Source organism: Leptonychotes weddellii, chromosome 3 (genome assembly GCF_054177405.1).
Source record: "Leptonychotes weddellii isolate Sample4059 chromosome 3, ASM5417740v2, whole genome shotgun sequence".
Taxonomy (NCBI): domain Eukaryota; kingdom Metazoa; phylum Chordata; class Mammalia; order Carnivora; family Phocidae; genus Leptonychotes; species Leptonychotes weddellii.
The window spans coordinates 122,145,381-122,167,177 of record NC_138371.1 but is presented as its reverse complement, the minus strand read 5'-3'; the positions used below and the strand labels follow the sequence as shown (position 1 = coordinate 122,167,177).

Genomic DNA, 21,797 nt, shown 5'->3' with positions numbered 1-21,797 from the left:
TTGGCGTCCGATAATTTGGAAGCCATTGTGAAAGCTTGCTTAAAAAGAGAATGTGTAGCACGTCAGCGGCCCATTGCATTTTAAGAATTTAAACTCAAATTTGCATTTCATCAAAAAAAAAAACCCTCTTTAAATGTGAACGTGTGCTAATAAAGAAAAAATAAAGAATTTAACTTAGAGTAGATGAAATATCATCTTTATTAAGTTACTGATGGCCCTTTTTAAGGAATGGAGGTGAGGGGCTTCTCAAATTTCTTAAGACAATTGGTGAATAAGAATTGTTTGCTCTTTTGCAAGGTTTTAGAATAGGAAATATGCCCTTAAAAATGATTTAATAGCTTTATGTTTGGGGGTAGATTTTGCTTAGATCATGTAGATTATTAAGGAGCTACTGGGTGTACTTACAGTTGTTCAGATAGAGCTACTCCTGTGCCAGATGTGCATTTAATGGTACAATCTGTAACAGATTTGGCTTCTTTACTGGGACAGAATACCCCCCTCCTTCACTGCATTTACAGGGTTTGTAGTTAATCTTTTAGTATTTTCAATATTTTATTCCAACAATAAAAGTATTGGTGAAACTAAGGGGGTAAACAAACATTTGCATCATTAAGCATGCAGGGTTTTAGGGGTTTGCTGCTGTAGACAGAAATAGCAACTGAAGTGGTGCTATAAACATTGTAGTTTTCTGAATTGTATTTACTATGTTTATATAATGGGACTTTTATGTGTTCAGTGTTGGATGTTATTTCATACCAGTATTTTACATATTAAATATGGTATCCATGAATTGTCTTTAAAAAAATTAGCCAGGTACCATTTCTGCCTCAGGATAAAAAAATTTATTTGCTAGAGTGAAATGATTACTTCCTAGGGAAATGAGTTAATAATTATTCCTGGACTGCAACTAGTAATGTATTTACTGCTAGTTTATTTTAGGTTGGGTTTGTTCTGTTGTTTTCAGTATCACACTTAAGTATAATTAAAGAATACAGTAGAATTTTGTTCTACTAAAATATAAACTATAAAGCAACTTTCAAAGTATATGGTTTGAATTGTAATTATGTAGTATTTATTTATATTTTTAGTAAAAGAAGGGCAATCCAGAGCAGCTGTATAGTTTTGCAATTTTAAATGTAATCAGCAATAACTTATTTTTTACTCTGGTGGCTGAAAAACAGCAAAAACCTATTCTGATGACTTGATGTAAGAATTAAATTTGACAACATGTGAAAGGAACCATAGTCCCTGGCACATTTAGTAGAAGCTCAAAAATATTAATTTCCTTTACTAAGATTACAAATAGGATTTTCGATGAATTCTCATTCTGGTTCCCAGCTAAATTTCACAGGTTATGAATAATATCTAAGCCAGTTTCAGGATTCATAAAGCTAGTTTGGTATAGGTTTATATAAACTAGCTAATAGATGTAAACCAGGATTTTCTTAAAACTGTTCTCATTTTCTATTGAGTCGAGCATAGAGAAGTTAAAAGGTAAGTTTTGGATAAATCCTCTCTTGCCTAGAGATATAAAACACCTCACAAGTTTTATTTTGTAAATTAATAGGCTAATGTTGGCTTAAATGTAGGAAAATTTTGTTCTTCCTTTCTCTCTTGTTTTTTAAAGATAATGAAGGCTTTAATTTTCCTTAGAATTTGGAGCCTCAAATTACATCAGTTGCCAGTAATAATGCACAGTATTTTAATGTTTACTAAATATGTTGTAAAGCTATATCCTTAAATGAAACTGCCTGGTTTTGAATTCTTTTTCTACTAGGGCAAACTTAACTTCTCTAACTTAATTTCCACGTGTGGAAAATGGGGAGTAATAATAATAATACTTACCTACTTGTAGAATGATTAGGAGGAGAAAAAACACAAAAGCCCTAGCATATAGTAAGTTAGTATTAGCTATATATAATTAGCTATTTTAAGAAAATATTCTGAACAACTTCATGTATTTGGTGGGCTTGTTTGGGATGGGAAGAATATTTTGTTGAGAAGTTATTTTTAGGGGCGCCTGGGTGGCTCAGTCGGTTAAGTGTCTGCCTTTAGCTCAGGTCATGATCCCAGGGTCCTGGGATGAGTCCCGCATCAGGTTTCCTGCTTAGTGAGGAGTCTGCTTCTTCCTCTCCCTCTGCCTGCACTGCCCCGCTCCTGCTCATGCTCTCGCTCTCTCTGTCAAATAAATAAAATCTTTTTTAAAAAAGAAAAGTTATTTTTATGGTCATATAGCATAATTTGGTAGTCTGCCCCGGCACAGACACACACACACATAAGCTCCTTACTTCCTCATACCACTTGAGTCTTTAACCTATTCTCTCTCCCGCTCCGTATCTCTTTCTTTCCTCACTCCCATCACTTGTCTCTTCCCCTCCCCTTCTCTTCCTCTGTTCCAGCCCTATTCACTCTCTCTTCTCCTTCACCCTTCCCTTTCTCCAGTTGTCTGTCCTCCTCTGTCCCCTCCCCTCCTTTCTTGCCTGTATTTTCTTCTCTTTCTCTTTTCTTCCCTCCCGTCTTCCTTTACCATTGTTTAGCATTTACCCTCCTGCACCCACCTTTTCCTACATTCTCTTTTCTCTTTCCTTCCCTGTGTCTCACCATCTTTCCCCTGCACCCACCACCAACCACTTTTTTGCTTGCTTGTCACTCCTCTCCTTCCTTGAAAAGCGGGTGGCTATAATCTGGATTTGCTGTAACCTCCATGCTCTTCATTCTGTTTCCTGAAGTATGTACAATGTTACCAGTGAAATTTATTTCTTTTCTGCTCTATGATTAAGCTTTTCCTCTTTTTTTTCTTTTATAACTGATTCCATTATGTGTACTCTGCAGGTTGAAATTCCACATATAAAAAGAACTCTTCCCCCCTTACATTCTTCATTAGACTCTTGGGTACATTTATTCCTAAGAAATGAGTGAGGATCCTTGAGAAGGTTTAATTTCAAGTTATTAAAAACTAATGGGTGAGGGGACAGTGTAGTCTAAAGTTACAAGGAAAAAAGGATTTGAAGGTGAGATGCTTTTTTTTAAAAAAAGTTACATAAAGCGAGTAAGATTTTAGTTACTAGAAAAAATAAAACACACCTTCCCAAAATGCCTATTTTATCCCACAAACGTTATGAGAGAAGATAAATGAGATAATATTTATAAAAGCTGTCTGGAAAGGATAACAGTAAAAATGAAAGAAAACCTGGAATAAGACAAGGTGAATTTTCCTTTATTTTTTTTCCGGAACTTTTTGGTTTAAGAAACAAAAATTGTTCCTTAGCTAAATATGCATGTATAGTATTTTTCTAACTTTGTTCTCAAGCCCCCACAGACATGACTTACATATTACACGAGAGGCTTTGAACACTAACAAAACAAGTCCCAAATTTCTAACTCTTCTTCTTATTGCTCTTCCCTCTTGACTTTTTTTTCTATTGTTTTTCAGAATTTTGCTTTTTATATCTTTCATTGATTTTATATGCAAAGTTTAGGTTGATTCTCCTCTAGGTCAGTGTTTCTTAATTTGCATAATCATAAGATTCACCAGATATTTTTTAAAGTAAATATACTGACTCAAGACCCCACTGTAAGCATAATAAAGAATCTCTAGGAGAGTTTTAAAAGAGCTCCCCAGGTGACTATTATGATCATCAGATAGGTTAAAAAACCCAACTGCAGGTAAAGAACAATCAGTGTACTTTACAAGATAAATTTTTATGTTCTATAACAGATGAATCATCTGAATTTCTTTTCATAGTAATATAGTTACTGTTAATTTGAGCATTTAGTTTAGACGAAGTATTCAAAGTGGAATTCAAATTGTTTTCAACATTAGCTTGCTAACTAATCCTGGATTAACACATCATTTCTGTGATCCATTCAGGTCCTGCTCAGGTTCCAATGATGTCCCCAAATGGTTCTGTGCCTCCTATTTATGTGCCTCCTGGATATGCCCCACAGGTATGTGTTTGTGTTATTTTTCTTTTTATATCTATATAGTAGGGATCATATTATTACTGTTTAATTCAGGAAAAAAACACCATTTCAGTACTGAAGCTTACCCTGTACAGTATATCTTTGGTATCTGTTTCATGTATTCTAGTACATTCAGTATATTTGGAAAGGACGAAAAATTAAATTGACAGCATTATCATTTGGCCTTGGCTTTGGGTGTTGAATTATTATAGAAAATTAATCCTAGAGCTTTATTTCCCTGAATATGTGAATAATGTAAGTAATATCTTAAGGTTTAAAGGTGCCTACACTAACATTTTTTAAGTTAATCATTTGCTTGGAAGTAACCCTAGACAGTGTTCCATCCATATTCATAAAATGTCTCACAAACACCCATAATAATTACCTGTCACATTGTGGTACATAGAAGAAAATTTAGACTTGTAGACCTGCAGCCCTAAAGGTTGTATCAGTATCTTCTGCTACTGAGATTCTGTGTAGTTTGCACTCATTGCCTCAGATCCTTTTTAGAAATAATTCAGTTTCTTTTTTTAGCACTGAAGTTACACTTGAAATTTTCTTCAGGCCCTCTCTTACTTCCTCCCTGATTATGTCAGAATATTGGTGGGATAGATTCATTGCCCATACTGTGAAGCCCACCACTATGAATGACAGCAAAAGAAGACCATGTTGGTGAGGAGAATAGAAGTAGTGTGAGAATTAGAGTCAGAAAAGCTGGGGGCGCACCTGGGTGGGTCATTCGTTAAGTGTCTGCCTTCGGCTCAGGTCGTGGTCCCAGGGTTCTGGGATCGAGCCCTCATCAGGCTCCCTGCTCAGCAAGAAGCCTGCTTCTCCCACTCCCACTCCCATTCCCCCTGCTTGTGTTCCCTCTCTCGCTGTGTCTCACTCTGTCAAATAAATAATAAAATATTTTAAAAATTAAAATTTAAAAAAATCATCAGAAAAGCTGAATCCATATCTTATTTCAAGCCCTTGCTGGCTGCATGGCCTTGGACAGATCAACTTCCTTAAGTCTCTGTGTCCTAACCATAAGATGGGATGAGAACATGTAAGATAACATTTGAAAGTATTTGTAAGCTTTTCAGAAGCTATCTCTCCTTTTGTTTGACATACTGACAGTCTGCATTCTGTATTATCCTACTAAATCTGCTCTCTGATACGGACCAAACTCAAAGGCCTTTTTTCCAGCCTTACCCTTTTTGTGACCCCCTAAACATTTGACACCACTGATAACGATTTACCCAAAATTTCCTTGACATAATGCTGTCCTGATTCTTTCTACTTCTCTTGGTTGCTCCTTCAGACCTTTCTCCACTTACATAAAGACCACATCTGGTCTTTTCTCTAGTGTTGTTCAGTTCAGCAAACATGTACTGAATGTACCATGTACTAAGCTCTGTATTTGGTGCTACTGACAATTTATTTCAGTGTAACTAAAGAGTATCCTGCTGTTCTCAAATCTAGCAGTACCTTTTATTTTTATGGCAAATTCCTACCCTTCTCATTTCATTCAATCATGACCTTCTGGAAGTAGCTTTCCTTGAATGTTTCCAGGGCCTCTCCTTTGGGTTCTCATGGCACACTATGTATATCCTTCTTTTAATGAATTTCTCACACTGTTTAGTAATTTTTCTCTCCTGAGAAGATTATGAACTCTTAACAGTTCTGTACTCAGCAGTGTTCAGCAAATATGTACTGAGTGCTCATATATGTCAGGCAGTCTTCTGGATGATTGTGATATATTTGCGAATGAAAGGCAAAGACCTCTGTCTCTCTGTAGTTAACATTCTTGTGGGGAGAAGAAAACAATAAGCATATAATACATGGATAAATTATGTAGTATGTTAGGTGGTAAGCGGTGGGGGTGGAAAAGGAAAGAAAATAGACCTTGGTTACATTTTAAAATAGGGTAGTCAAAATAGGCCTCGTTGGAAAAGTGACATTTGAACCAAGTCTTGAAAGATAAGTAGGAGTCTACATGGCCTAATTTCAGTATTGTTGTGTCTCGGGAAATAGACCTGAGGAGATGGAGACAGATGGGGGAATAGACATTTGATGGAGCAGTCAGAACACACACAACACTTATTAGTTAAGCCACCATCTTATATGGGTGCAGTTCATGGCGCCCAAAACAATACAGTAATAACATCACAGATCACCTTAATCAAATATAATAATAATGCAAATTTATGAGGGACGCCAGGCTGGCTCAGTTGGTAGAACATGGGATTCAGTCTCAAGGTTGTGAGTTCAAGCCCCACATTGGGTATGGAGCTTACTCAAAAAAAAGAGAGAGAAGAAAGAAAGAGTTTGAAGTATTGTGAGGATTACCAAAATGTGGACACACAAACACCAAATGAGCAAATGCTGTTGGAAAATGGCACCAATAGACTTGCTCAACACAAGGTTGCCACAAACTTTCAGTTTTTAAAAAATGCAGTATTTGCAAAGCTCAATTAAGCAAAGCACAGTAAAACAAGGTATTCACATGCTCACTTGATGTTTCCCTTTTTCCATGGTTTTGTTAATGCTGTTATCTGGGGAATGTTACTCATTTGCTCATTTCTGCCTTTTAAAAATCTACCCATCCTTGAGGACCTAGATCAAGTTATTTGTACCATCTCTTGGTTATATATTACATGCCACCTAGTATTATAATTGTGGGATTTTATTTTATTTTTATTTTTTTTTAAAGATTTTATTTATTTATTTGAGAGAGAGAGAATGAGAGACAGAGAGCACGAGAGGGAAGAGAGCAGAGGGAGAAGCAGACCCCCCGCTGAGCAGGGAACCCGATGCGGGACTCGATCCCGGGACTCCAGGATCATGACCCGAGCTGAAGGCAGTCGCTTAACCAACTGAGCCACCCAGGCGCCCGATTTTATGGGATTTTAAATTCCTTGAGGATAGGAGCTGCCTTTTAATTATTTTTATTCTATGGTAACTCAAATACAGTAGATATTTCATAAATATTTGTCAAATAAATGAATGAACTTTAGTAGTAATCTCACTGGAAGGATTATGTGAGGCTAGTGGGCTACTATTATCTACCTTAATTTAAGATTAAGACTGTCTCTAAGAAATGTATCATTTTCAAATACACAGGAGTAATCAAGAGACAAAAATGTATAGTCTCATCATTATTGAAATAATTTAAATACCCACTGTGTAAGACTGGATTCTAGCATTTTGACATCACTATTGAAATAACCCCCTATTTCCTAGCATACACAATTTCTCATGTTAGAAAATACTTAAGAATCAGGTTCTGGGGGCACCTGGGTGGCTCAGTCGTTAAGTGTCTGCCTTCGGCTCAGGTCATGATCCCAGGGTTCTGGGATCGAGCCCCGCATCGAGCTCCCTGCTCAGTGGGAAGCCTGCTTCTCCCTCTCCCACTCCCCCTGCTTGTGTTCCCTCTCTCACTGTGTCTCTCTCTGTCAAATAAATAAATAAAATCTTAAAAAAAAAAAAAGAATCAGGTTCTGGGCATAGCTAAGCACTTAATAATTGTCCAAAACTTGACATATAAGGAAACATAATTATCTTAGCAAATCTAAAAGCTGGGAGTTGAGCCAAATGTTAAGACACGTAGATGGCTATAATAAAGTATAGGTTGTATTTCGCTCAACAGGAACCAAATAGCACAAATACTAAACGTATGAATAGCTATTATCTATGGTCTTCTTTTAGACTTTTATATACTTATCTCGCCTTGTGGCAACAAGTTTCCTCACGTCTGTCCCTTGCCATATGTATGTGTATCTTTTGGTGAAAGGCAGTGATTTCCCTGTAGCCTTTTAACTACAAAATTACAAACATAATTTTAGACATAACCTTAATGAGTTTTATTTTTGTAGTTTAATAAGAAAAGGAGGTTTGTGAGAGATCGATGTGCCTCAATAGAAGCAGGCATATGTGCCAACTGAACTAAGATATCAAATGGAAAAACAAAAACTATAAAACACAGAAAGCAAATGGTGATAGGAGAAGGAACTTAATTTACTGGCAAATAATACTAACTTATAGTCCTTAAGAGCATTGCAGCATAGAATAACATTTCATATTTTAGTGATGAAATTAATGACTTATCAAGAAAAGATTATAGTCTGCCTGAATGGTGGGACACCTAAAAAGCAGCATCAAAAGTTCTCTCCTTCTGCCTCTCTTTAAAGGCTCCCCTGTTTTTTTATGGAATGTGGGTTGTTATGGTGATGAGAGGATACCTAACAGGAAAGGGATTGTAGATCTCATAATGTGGGGAAGGGAGCTCTGTCAACTTCAGAAAAAGTCTGAGATTACTCCTTTGAGCTGGACTTGATATTTCACTTTGCCTTTATGTCAGCACACAGCAATGAGGTCAGTACTTTTTTCAAAGATTCTGCATACCAGTCTGATCTGTCTTCTCTGTCAAATGTTTTGGCAGCAATAATGCTGCCCAAAAACATGGGCAGCATTATTGTGTATGTATGTATAGTTAGATATATAAAATAAATATCTGTTGAATGAATGACCAGAAATTACCTATATTATTATTTAGTAGCTTAAAGTGGGAGTAGTTTTGGGTCCAGGGTGAGGCTATAGAAGTAGGTTGCTAAAAGTTAGGCAGAAGCAAAGGTTGTAAGAATTGAGGAAATCACAGAATTCTAATAGCATGGTGTTGTTAAGAAGGGGGAAAATAATGTGGCACTCCAGTAGAACTAAGGGAATACATTTATTTCTGGTCATATCATTGATTCAGCAGTTTTCTTTGAGCATCTGCCCTATGCTAGGAGTTGTTCCAGGTGTTGGGAAGAAAATGGTAAGCAGAACAGATTTGTCATGGAATGTATATTCTCGTGGAGAACACACACACAACAGAAAATGTAAACACAAACCCCTCTTTCTGTAGCCCCTTTTAATTATGTCTGTTCAATAAAGGAGAAAACAGGGCTTTGCCTAATTAGAAATTGTGTGGCATATGTGGTTAGGTAGACCTATGCTGATAGCCCTATTTAATTCTATTTTACGGTCTTATCTTTGTTTTAATTTTTTTTAACATAACATAGACTAATTTGGATTATATTTTATCTTTTTTTTTCTTTTCACAACTTACTGATTTTATTTTAATCATCACCATTGGTGGACCCTGTTAGTATAAAATTCATTGTCTACACGATTAGCCATTTGTCAGCAGCTGGACTTAGTGGATAGTTTTGAGGCCCCCAGCCTCACTCCTGAAGTTACTGGCTGCTCAGATGGTTACTTGAAGTGGTACAGGTCTGGCTCCTTTTTTTCTTTTTTCTGTTTCCTAGCTTTCTTTTTTTTAATTGTGGTAAAATATACATGACAAAAAATTTACCATTGTAACTTTAAATGTACAGTTCAGTGGCATTAAATATATTCACTGTTGGGACTACCTTCGCTACCATCCATCTACAGAACTCTTCATTTTGCAAAACTGAAACTCTGTACAGTGATTTCCCATTCTTCCTTCCCCCAGCTTATCTTTGTATTTTAAATGTTCTTTTTCAGTAGAAAAGTGGTTTTAATTTCATAAGTGATTTAGCTGTTTCTTTTTAACCGTTGAGATCTCGCTTGTGTTGTGACATTTAAAAAGATGCTAGAGAAACCGGTACCTGTGGGTTCTATGCCCACAAAGTGGACAGACATGAAATTAAAGCCAAAGTGCAAGAGTTCAAATACTGGCGCCTCCACTTACTGTCTATGTGACCTTAGCAATTTACTTAACATCTGTATGCCTCAGTTTCCCCATCTGAAAAATGTTGATAATAATGCTACCTATTTGTTAGGAGGATTAAATAGTTAATACATGTCTGTTGAGGAACTTACAGTTAAGTTATAGGGTAAGACATATGCATTTGGAAAGTTAACAAATACTACAGTGTTATAAATACCTAACAAGTGATACAGAATAAATGTAATAGAAATGATAGGAAGGAGAGGTCATTAAGATTGTGGTGCCCAGGATAGGGTTCAGTGGAAAGCAATCAAAAGAAACCTTCCACAGACCCGTAGCCCTGGAATCTCTACCAGCATCTGGGGTGACATGCTCTGCAGTCTCATGTCAGCTCACACTTCCTTTTCATCTAGAACGGAGACAGACTTTCCTGCTTCTGTCTAGAGCCAGTGCTCCCCGTGGAGTCTTGGATCCCATTCCCTTTTGCCTGCATTTTTCTGTCTTCTACATCATCAATTTCTTACTGTCTGATGGGTCATTCTCATTATTGTATCAGCATATTGTCATTGCTCTCACTAAAAACAACACATTTTTTTTTAAAGAATGTATACACTTTTTTTTTTAAGATTTTTATGTATTTATTCATGAGTCCCGATGCAGGACTTGATCCCAGGACCCTGGGATCATAACCTGAGCCGAAGGCAGATGCTTAACCATCTGAGCCACCCAGGTGCCCTAAAAACAACACATTTTTTAGTTTCTTGACTCCATTACTACCAGTCACCACCTTATTTCCGTATTCCCCTCTGCAGGAATACTTGCTAAAATTGGGCTATTAGCTCTCTAATTCTGCTCCCCACTTTCCTCTCTTAAACCCCTATGTTTACACCAAAACTGTTGTCATCAAAGTTGCAGTGACTTCCACATTGCTAAATCCAGTGGTCATTTCTTAGTCTTCATCTTACTTGACCTTTCAGTAGTATTTGACAGAGTTGATCCTTCCTCCTTGATACACTTCACCAAACTTCCAGACTCCACACTCTTAGTCTTCTTCCTACCTTACTTGGTTGCCCTTTTCCAGTCTTTTCAGAACTTCAGACTAGTATGTCTTAACTGCCTACTCATGTTTCCACTTAGATGTTTTATAGACTTAACCAAATTCACATTCCAGAACCTAAGACTCCAAATCTTTCCCCCCAAAATAACTTACTCTGCCTTATAGCCTTCCCCTTTTACAGTTGATAGAACACCATCCTTTCATAACTTCTTTTTCTCATTTCTCCAGTGGCAGCATCAGCTAATCTTGTTCTACCTTTAAATATATGCAGAATGTGGACCTCTTTTTACCACGCTGGTCCAAGCCACCACCATTTCTTGCCTAGATACTGCAGTAGCTTCCTGGTTTCCCTGTTTGTTTGTTTGTTTGTTTTTTCCCTTGTCCTACAGTCTATTCTCAACTCAACAGTCAGAATAATCCTGTTAAATATAAGGTTATGTCAGGATTTCTCAACCTCAGCACTACAGATATTTTAGACCCAGTAATTTTTGTTGTAGGGAATTGTCCTCTGTGTTGTAGGGTATTTAGCAGCATCTCTGATCTCTCTACCCACTAGATGCTGGTAGTACCCACCCCCAGTTGTGACAACCAGAAATGTCCCTAGATACTGCCAAATGTCTCATAGGGGGCAAAATCACCCCTGGCTGGGCACCAGTGACTTATATCACTTTTCTGCCCAAAACCCTGTGATGGTTCCTCCTTTCACTAATGTAAATGCTGAAGTCCAGGTGCTTATTAATAGCTCATATGGTCCTACCTGACCCCACCACTCCCTTTATCTGTTTGACCTTATCTGCTTCTACCTTCTTCTTTCTTATGCTGAACCAGGCACAATGGTTTCCTTCTAAAACTACTTTTATCTGTTAGGGGCTTTGTTCTGTTTTCTCTGCCCAGAACACTCTTCCAGATTTTTACATGGCTAATTCGTTCAGTTACTTCAAGTCTGCTCAAATTTCATTTTGCCAGTAAGGCCTATCCTGGTCATTCTATTTTATACTGCAACCTTTCCTACTCCCACAATACTTCTGATCCCCCTTACCTGTTTTTTTCTCCATGATACTTATTGCCTTGCAACATGCTAAATAATTTACTCTTGTTTTTGTGTTCATTGCCCCTAATAGTATGTTTGTCCCACAAAGACATCACTAACATTTTTTTCTCGCCTAAATTACCAATGTTTCTGTCATTTTTTAAATGAGCAGAGAAGGTAAAGTTAGAGCTAGATATGGAAGGATAGATGAGATTTGCATAGTTGTAGATTAAGGGGAGGCAAAGTGAAAAGAAAGATGTCATAAACTAAAGTCCCAGATACAGAAATGCATAGGTTTGTGTGAAGGTAGGTTTTTAGTATACCGGCTTGGCTGGAGTTAAGAGTTCAGAATTTGGTGTAGGAAAAAAATACATGTAGGAAGACAGGTTGGAACAAGACTGAAGGCCAGGTCAGAGAGTATGGACTATAATCCTATCAGAAATGGGAGTCATTTAAGATTTGTGAGTTGGAGAGTTGATAAAGGTGAAAGTAGTATATTGTGACAGACACTGTGGTTTGGCTTACTAAAAATCCATTCCAAGCTCCTTCTAATGTCCCTTCCTGTGGGTTAGAGGCTGAAAAGCTATAAATAGTTTCCAGATTCTCTCTAACTAGGACTCCAGATATTTCATTTCTGCCAATTATATGCACTTGTTTGAGGCTTGAATTCAGAACTGAGTTAAATGGGGAGAAAGGCAGAATATGAGGCATTTATTTTGCTGGAAGCAAGGCATTATAGTTCTAGAGCTAGTATATAAAAACTGAATTCATTTGGTCTTCTAGTACAGACAAGTCATCTCATACTCCAGCAGGTAAGGATAGTTGAATAGGGTGTTTAATAGTAACTATAATCTTTCTAAAGCAATAATCATTTAGTTGTAATTTAGGCTTATCTGTACCTAAATAAGTATGTTTTCTGATATACTTAACAAGCATGTATATGTTTATATACAAAATCTGCTATTCCATTTTTTTAAGTTTATTTATTTATGTAATCACTATCCCCAACATGGGGCTTGAACTCACAACCATGAGATCAAGAGTTGCATGTTTTTCCAACTGAGCCAGCCAGGCACCCCCAAAATTTGCTGTCCTTAAGAATAGTAAAATTTGTTTTTCCTGAAAATAACATGATTTGCCTTTAAGTTAGCACTTAACATTTTAATAATTTTCTGTTTCCTTAAGAGAAAGGTATTATTAGCCATTTGTTAAATAAACCTCAATAGTAATCTTTTAAGTCGAAAAGGTTAAGGGCTCTATTTTAATAGAGGCTGATTCCTAATTTTGAGATAAAATCCTATATCCTATTGGGCTTTCCTGTATGTCCTTGCAGCTCCAGTGAGGTTCAAAGGGAATAAATCTGTCATTTTAGGAATTCCTTTCGTGTAGTGTAACCCCTATTTAAAAATGTATAATACCTAGGATTAGGGTTCAGTTTAGGGCTAGAATAATGGTTAAGATTAGGGACCGTGTGGGGGTATGTGCCTGTTATCCTGCAGTTCAGAGACCTCTCCAGAGGAATAATTTTAGGGTTAGGGGTTAGGGTTAAGCATATACCCTCACACTGTCCCTAATCCTAACCATTATTCTGTCCCTAAACTGAACACTAATCCTAGATCTGAGGGACAAAAAGTTTTGGTATATGTATACAATGGAATATTACTCAGCCGTAAAAAGTGAATGAAATCTTGCCATGTGCAACAACATGGGTGGAGCTAGAGAGTATTGTGCTAAGTGAAATAAGTAGAGAAGAACAAATGCCATATGCCTTCACTCATACGTGGAATTTAAGAAACAAAACAAATGAGCGAATGGAAAAAAGGAACAGAGAGGCAAACCAAGAAACAGATAATTATAGAGAACACACTGATGGTTACCAGAGGGGAGGTGGATGGGGGGATGGGTTAAATAGGTGATGGGGATTAGGAGTACACATGTTGTAATGAGCACCGGATGTTGTATGGAAGTGTCGAATCACTATATTTTACACCAGAATCTAATATAACACTGTATGTTAACCAACTGGAATTAAAATAAAAACTTTAAAAAACATGTAATTTCTAAAACTGAAAGCCACAGATACTTTCCTTAACTGGGACTTAATATATTAGGTGTTTGTCTCCCTTGAAAAGATCTTCAGCTATTAAAATTGTCCTGGTCATGTTCGCAAGAATTTTGTACCTAAACACAATATATGGTTGATCTTCGGAATCTGGATCCAGTTTTTTCCCCATTTCTACTTCACAGTTTGTGTTCTTTCTACAGCTTATTTCCCCCCACCCCTATCCATAATATGGAAAAGGGAATTAATTCCTGACCCTATTGTGTTTTGGTTTTTTTTTAAGATTTTATTTATTTATTTGAGAGACCATGAGAGCATGCGCGCACAAGCAGGGCACGGGGCAGAGGGAGAGGGAGAAGCAGACTTCCCCTGAGCAGGGAGCCAGACGCATTGTGAGGCTCAATCCCAGGACCCTGAGATCATGACCTGAGCCGAAGGCAGACACCTAATTGACTGAGTCACCCAGGCGCCCCCCTCCCATTGTGTTTAAACCAAAAATTCCTTTGAGTCTCCCTTCTTTTTGAAGGTATCAGTAAATGCACATTAACACAAAGAAATAAATCCTAATATTGTGGCTCATTGTTTATATTATTATTTAGCTAATCTCATCATTGATTTAAGATTTATATTGCATTGTATAACAAAAACTACTTCATGTTGTTCTATACTAATTCATATGTACTTAGTGTATTTAATAAATTCATATTCTGTAAAATTTCTTAATTAACTTCTTATGGTATAAAAATTCTTACTCTAACCTGTATCAAAAGAATTGCTTACATCTTATGGAAAAAATGTTCAATGTTCATTTTGTAGGTTATTGAAGACAATGGTGTTCGAAGAGTTGTTGTGGTTCCTCAGGCACCAGAGTTTCATCCAGGCAGTCACACAGTCATACACCGTTCCCCACATCCTCCTCCTCTGCCTGGTTTCATTCCTGTCCCAACCATGATGCCCCCTCCGCCACGCCATATGTACTCACCAGTGGCTGGAGCTGGAGACATGGCAACACAGTATTTGCCACAGTATCAGTCTTCACAAGTATATGGAGATGTAGGTAAGACATCTAAAAATATTCCTGTCTTATGGAGTTAGTTATTCTTTACTTGGATATAATAGATGCTTTCCTCCTATTATATAAAAGAAATGACCAAACAGTAACAATATCACCATCATGTTCTCTTACTCAAGCGTTATGTTAAGTATTTCATCCTCATGATTACCCCTCAAGGCAAAAAAGTAAACAGAAAATCAAAGAGGGAAAATAACTTATATCATGCAGCAATATTTAGTGGGGACGTGTTCAAACAAGAACTTTTCTTCTCTGTTCTGCCAACTAGACTCTGAGGAAAATTTTCAGCCAGGAATAATCATACTTTTGTTAAATCCTTAAGGTTGTGATGCCAATTACCAAAGTGCTAGGTTCTGTAAAGGACTGAGTTGGGAGGTGGGGGAGGAAACAAGATATAACCTTGACCCCAGGGAGTTAATAAATTGTTGGGAAGAAAAGACAACCACACGCACACAAAATAGTAATCTTATTCTTTCCTATGTATTTAAATACCATCTCTATACTGACAGCTCTCAGATTTGTGTCTCCAGCCAGAACCTCACCTCTGAGCTTCAGACTTACATTTCTAACTGCCTTCTTGATAACCACTTAAATGCCTCGTGCATATCAGTTACATTGTTTCTAAAACATAAATCTCAATTATGTAACCTGCTTTTTCTCTGTCATCTTCATCTTGATAGATGGTACCACTGTCTATTCAATTTGCTCAAGTGAAAACCACATGATCAAATTTATTCTTCCTTCTTTAACCCCCACATCAGTTGATATCATTTTTATGTTCAGAAGTTTCCAAATTTTATCTCCTTTTTTCCACTGCTATTCAAATCTCATCCCCTATCAGCTCTTGTCAGGATAACTACAGCAGGAGCTGCCTTCCAGTTGGTTTTCTGCTGTCATTCTTGCCCCAGCCATCCAGGCTTAGCCTGAGTAATCATTTAAAATATAAATTTAAAAGATTTAAAAGATTTCAGTAACTTTCATTACATTTAGAATAAAATCCTGAACCTTCTACTAGACCAGGATTTCTCCACATCTGCACTCTTGATATTTGGGAATGGATGAGTGTTTATGCATTGTAGGATATTCAGGAGAAGCCATGCCCTACCAGATGCCAGTAGCATACAACTCCTACCCACCCTCCCCTATCCTCACCCAGTTGTGACAACTAAAAATATCTCCAGACATTGCCGAATGACCCGTAGGGGCCCAAATTGACCCTGCTTGCAACCCACTGGCCTTGGCAAGGCCCTCCCCTGTGGCCTCTGACTGCTTTGTCCCACTTGTCCCACCCCACCCCCCTTCAGTTTTTCAAAACCTCCAAGTTCTTTTTACCTCAGTGCCCTGCACATGATGTTCTCTCTGCCAGGAATGCTCTTTTCCCTTTTCCGTGGAAGGCTTCTTTTTTTTTCCTTTAGATTTCAGCTTTCAGAGAGACCCTCTGTGACCTTACCTTATTAGTCTCTCACACTGAAACCGGTTTCTTTCACAGAACTTAACACAATTTGATTTTTTTTAATTCGTATGTCTTTCTCCCTTATTTGACTGTACACCCCCGACAACTAAATCTGTCTTACCTATCACTTGCGCTTAGCAGTACCTATCATTAATGTTTAGTAAACTTACAGAATAACTCTAAATACAGAATTTTAATTATACAGCACAGCCTATAAGTAGTAAATATATATTATGTCATATATCATATATATTTCTCAAATTTACTTCTGTTGGCCAAGTAACACATTGATTCTGTAGGTCTGGGTGGGGTTTGGGTTTCTGCATCTCTGACACTCCCAGGTGAGGCTTATGCAGTGGTCCAGTGAAAACTTGAGTAGCAAGAGTTTATACTACAAATCAGTCTCATCCTTCCATTTTCTTTACTGCTAATTATGACTTATTTTTAAAAAGGTGTTTGAGAAAATTATAAGAAAAAACTTGATGTTGTAACTATTGTTATTTCAGGTTGTTAAAACCCATTGTTATTCAGAGGGGATATTAGAATACATGCATATGATTCACAGTGTTGTGAAGGAAAGTGAAAAATACAAATCCACAAGAGGTATAAATCTAAAAACTAGCTATCCAGTGATGGAAGACAAAAGTCATCATACTGTGTTTGAGTTTATAAGCCGAAGTATCTACCACTAGATCCTAATAATTGACAGTAGTTTTATAACTAGTAGCAGCCTTCATGAAAAGGAAATTCTAGCTTTTTCATATAAATATATGCACAATATGTATATTTGATATAAATGTTCATACAATATGTTGTCTTTTATGTCTAGCTTTTTTTTCATTTGGGCTATTTTTTTAAGGCTTAGTTCAAAAATGTAGCATGATCAGTACTCCATTCCTTCTTATGGCTGAAAAATATTACATTATATGGATATAACTTTGTTTATCCATTTATTAATTGATGGACATTTGAGTTGTTTCCACTTTTTATCCATTATGAATAATGAATAATGTTGCTTTGACAGTTGTAAACAAGTTTTTATGTAGACATGTTTTCACTTCTCCTGAGATATACCTAAGAGTAGAATTGCTGGCTTATATAATAATTCCATGTTTAACTTCTTGAGAAGGTGTAAAAACTGTTTACCCTAGTGACTGCACCCTTTTACATTCCCACCAGCAGTGTGTGAGGGTTCTAATTTCTCCATATCCTTGCTAAAACTTGTTATTGTCTTTTGATTCTAGCCATCCTGGTGAATGTGAACATGTGTCTCATTGTGGTTTAGATTTGCTTGTTTCTCATTACTCACGTTGAACACCTATTCATTTGCTTTATTAGCTATTTGTATATCTTCTTTGGAGAGATGTCTATTCAGATCCTGTACCCGTTTTTTTAGTTGGGTTATTTGTCTTTTTATTGTTGAGTTGTAAGAGCTTTGATAAATTATGGATTCAAGTCCCATAGCAGATATATGATGTACAGATATTTTCTCTTACATTGTCTTTTTATTTTCTCAGTGGTATCCTTTAATGCAAAAGAGAAAAATTTTGGTGAAATCTGATTTTTCTTTGATAGCTTATGCTTTTGGTATCCTAAGAAACTATTATCTAAACCAAAGTTATATATATTTACACCTGTGTTTCCTTCTATGTACTTAATAGTTTTACCTTCTACATTTAGGTCTTTGATTTATTTTAATTTTTGCATATGATGTGAGGTAGGTGTCCAAACTCATTCTTTTATATGTAGATATCCAAATTCCTCTGTTTTTTATTCTAATGTTATTGTACATATCCTTATTATACTAATTTCAAGAATATTGTACTAATTTTCTTAAAACACTGATAAGTTAAAACTTTACTGAGATTTTTGAGCCTTTTTAAAAAATATTTCTCATTACAGATTTTAAATTTAAAATAAAAATAAACTCTGGGACAGGTAATGATATTTATGAAGTTGATTTTATTAAGTGCTGTGTGACTCTTATTAGAATAAATGCATTCTTCTAAATCACAGCCTTGAGTTTGTGATAACCAGAGATGCAGTGTTTTGTGCCTAGACTCTGTTCTTAGTAAGCAATCCTAATTTCTTTGTATTAACTCCTATAACTTTATTTTTCAGTGATTATTTGGTTTGTTTTTTGTTTTTGTTTTTTGTGGGGGTTTTTTTTTTTGAGTCATAAGGGAATTTAGGCAGGTGGTGGTTTTCTGTTTATCTACTTTATATGTTTGAAGTTGAAAGAGATGCTAAAAGTGATGATTACAAAAGAATAAAAGAAAAAGAACTGTACACAGTTCAATTCAGTTCTTACCCTACCTCTGATTATTGTAACATACCACCAAGCTGCTTCTGTGCAGGTTAATAGTTAATTGAAAAAAGATGAAGAAAAGAAATGTCTCTGTAAATTTATTTGATCTATATAATTATAATCAAAAAGCTTGGTTCTGTCGGTAGATGCAGAAACAAATAGCTTTGTTGTGCAGAATTATTTTTTGAAATACTTTGTAATAGTTTTTATACAATATAATGATAGATTTATTTCCTATTCCTTTCTCATGTTATAAATGTATTTGGAGTAAATGACGGTTTAAAATGTTTTTGTTTCTTCCTAGATGCTCACTCTACACATGGAAGGTCCAACTTTAGAGATGAAAGATCTAGTAAAACATATGAACGTTTGCAGAAAAAATTAAAGGATCGCCAAGGAACACAGAAAGATAAAATGAGCAGTCCACCATCATCACCCCAGAAATGCCCTTCTCCCATAAATGAACATAATGGGCTTATAAAAGGGCAAAATGCTAGTGGTGTAAACGTAGGATCAGCAAAGAACAAGTCAGGGAAAGGGAAAGGTGGTGCACAAATTGATACAGAAATAGAAGGTAACTATTTAAAATCCTCAACTATTCCTGTTAGTACGTTTCATTGTTACTTAATCAACTATAAGTATATATTCTTTCAGTTATTTCACCATACCCAGATAAACTGTTTTTAATAACACTTTCTAGGGCGCCTGGGTGGCTCAGTCGTTAAGCGTCTGCCTTCAGCTCAGGTCATGATCCCAGGGTCCTGGGATCGAGTCCCACATCCGGCTCCCTGCTTGGCAGGAAGCCTGCTTCTCCCTCTCCCACTCCCCCTGCTTGTGTTCCTGCTCTCGCTGTCTCTCTCTCTGTCAAATAAATAAATAAAATCTTTAAAAAAAAAAAAAAATAACACTTTCTAAATGTGAGAAGTTTTAGAACCTAAATTGTTACTAGGGTACTTCTTTTTACAATTTGGGAAAGCTCAATTAGTACTTTCACCTAAATTGCAGATTTTATTAGCTAAGAGAAATTCTGTTTGAAGGGAAAACCCTGGTAAAGTTCATCCAGATTCATTTTCCTCTCTTTCTGGGCCCTTTGACAAGGCTGTGCTGGTTTTTATCAAAACTCTTTATTTCTACCAATTTCTTTATATAGGAGTCCCTGAAAGCACCTCATTATGTCATTCACCAATCTAAATACTCTATAGGAATGAGTATTCTTCATTACTTTCTTCAGAAGTTCTTTTCTCTTAAAATCCCCTTATTTCCCTTGGACCTTTCCCCTGACCTGTGACTTCTACCATATGAACTCTGAGAACTGCTTCCTTTTCTTTATAATTTCCATTCCCCACCAATACATTTTAATGCTTTAACAGCCTCATGATTTGTACATTAACATTTATGTTAACAAAAATGTTCACCCATATTTTTGAGACCTTCTGATTAGTCTTTTTCAGTACTGACATTTTCACAAGAATTAAGCTAAAGTTACAAATATATCAGTTCAGATATAAGTTATGGTCAAGTCAATTACATTTTTATTTTGGAAACCACAGTTAAGGCCTGCCAAGACACAAGTACTCGGGTGCCTGGGTGACTCAGTCAGTTGAACATCCGACTCTCGGTTTTAGCTCATGTCGTGACCTTGGGGTCGTGGGATCAAGTCCCATGTCAGGCTCCACACTCAGCGAGGAGTCTGCTTGAGATTCCCTCTGCCCCTTCTCCCCTACCCCGTGCATGCACTCTCTCTCTCTCCCTTTCTCAAATAAATAAGTAAATCTTAAAAAAAAAAAAAAAAAAATGGTTAACTTGTTCACTGTTAAGAGGTATGAGATTGGGAAATGAGAATTCTGGAGAGTGTTTTTTACAGCTATGAATAAAAATATACTTTCTATAAGAAAAACTTAGTGACTGGTTCAGATATATATAGTGGCATTATAATTAGGGATCACAGTTGAAACAGAAATAGAAACTGAAGCAGAAGAATCCTGAAGAGCTACAAACTGCTGAATATGAACTAAAGTAAAAACTAGGAAATAAAAATCTCAGATTACCAACATAGTTTCAGAAGATATATTGTGGAGAGAGAGGGATGATTGTATTTGAGTTCATTTTTAAAATACTCTTTTTTTTTTTTTTGAAGAAAAAGACGAAGAAACTAAAGCTTTTGAAGCACTTCTTTCCAACATTGTCAAACCAGTGGTAAGTATTGCGTGTATTTTCTTGACATTTTTTTTTTTTTAAGATTTTTTTATTTGTTTGACAGAGACACAGCGAGAGAGGGAACACAGCAGGGGGAGTGGAAGAGGGAGAAGCAGACTCCCCACTGAGCAGGGAGCCCGATGTGGGGCTCCATCCCAGGACCCTTGGATCATGACCTGAGCTGAAGGCAGATGCTTAACAACTGAGCCACCCAAGCGCCCCTTTCTTGACATTTATATTAAGTATTATTCATTAAGATTTTGGTATATTTTAATTCACACCATGCTTAGAATTTAACTATATTAGGGGCACCGGGCTGGCTCAGTCAGAAGAGCACGTGACTCTTGATCTTGTGGTCGTGAATTCAAGCCCCACACTGGGTGTAGAGATTACTTAAATTAAAAAAAAAAAAAAAACAACTATAAGAATGTGATATCAATAATGGATCAATGTAGATCTGACAGAAAGATTTGTTGATCGATGAAGCAAAATATTCAATCAAGAGTTCATTTTTTAAACTAGGATTTAATATATACTAAATGACATTGAAAATCATTGGAAGAGACAAAGATATAATAAATAATGTGCGTATGACTGATTATCAGTTTTTTAAAAATCCATCTATATGATTTCTATAAAAAATACATTCAGCTAACTCCAGATGCAGCAAGAGTTAAAATATAGAAGAGGTTTATATTCCCCAACCCTTTATCATGCAATAGAAGAAATAAGATCAGCAAAAGGTGAGGCAGCAATCCTGGCTACATAAAATTTTCTGCTTATTTTTTAAATAGCCTAAATGCTATCATCTTAATAGGAAAAATATATGCATCAGACTTGACAAAAGATTAATTTTAAGTGCTCATACAAATTGAACTTTTTAAACCCATTAAGACCCCAAAGTCTTTTTTACTAGTAGTCAGAATTAAACTTCTCTGAAACCATGAGGTCCCATTTCTTAATAAAAAGCTACACAAAA

General features: G+C 36.3%; 1 protein-coding gene across 3 annotated transcripts in view; it reads left to right on the top strand.

Annotated features, from left to right (window-relative positions):
• FNDC3A (fibronectin type III domain containing 3A) overlaps nt 1–21,797 on the top strand; it is a 158,597-nt gene that overhangs the window by 80,060 nt on the left and 56,740 nt on the right. For all 3 annotated transcript variants that reach the window (XM_006746812.3, XM_081814903.1, XM_006746813.3), the window contains 4 exons: nt 3,872–3,948; nt 14,606–14,846; nt 18,927–19,196; nt 20,760–20,818. In XM_006746812.3, coding sequence (XP_006746875.1) covers nt 3,872–3,948; nt 14,606–14,846; nt 18,927–19,196; nt 20,760–20,818 — 647 coding nt within the window. The remainder of the gene's footprint in view (nt 1–3,871; nt 3,949–14,605; nt 14,847–18,926; nt 19,197–20,759; nt 20,819–21,797) is intronic.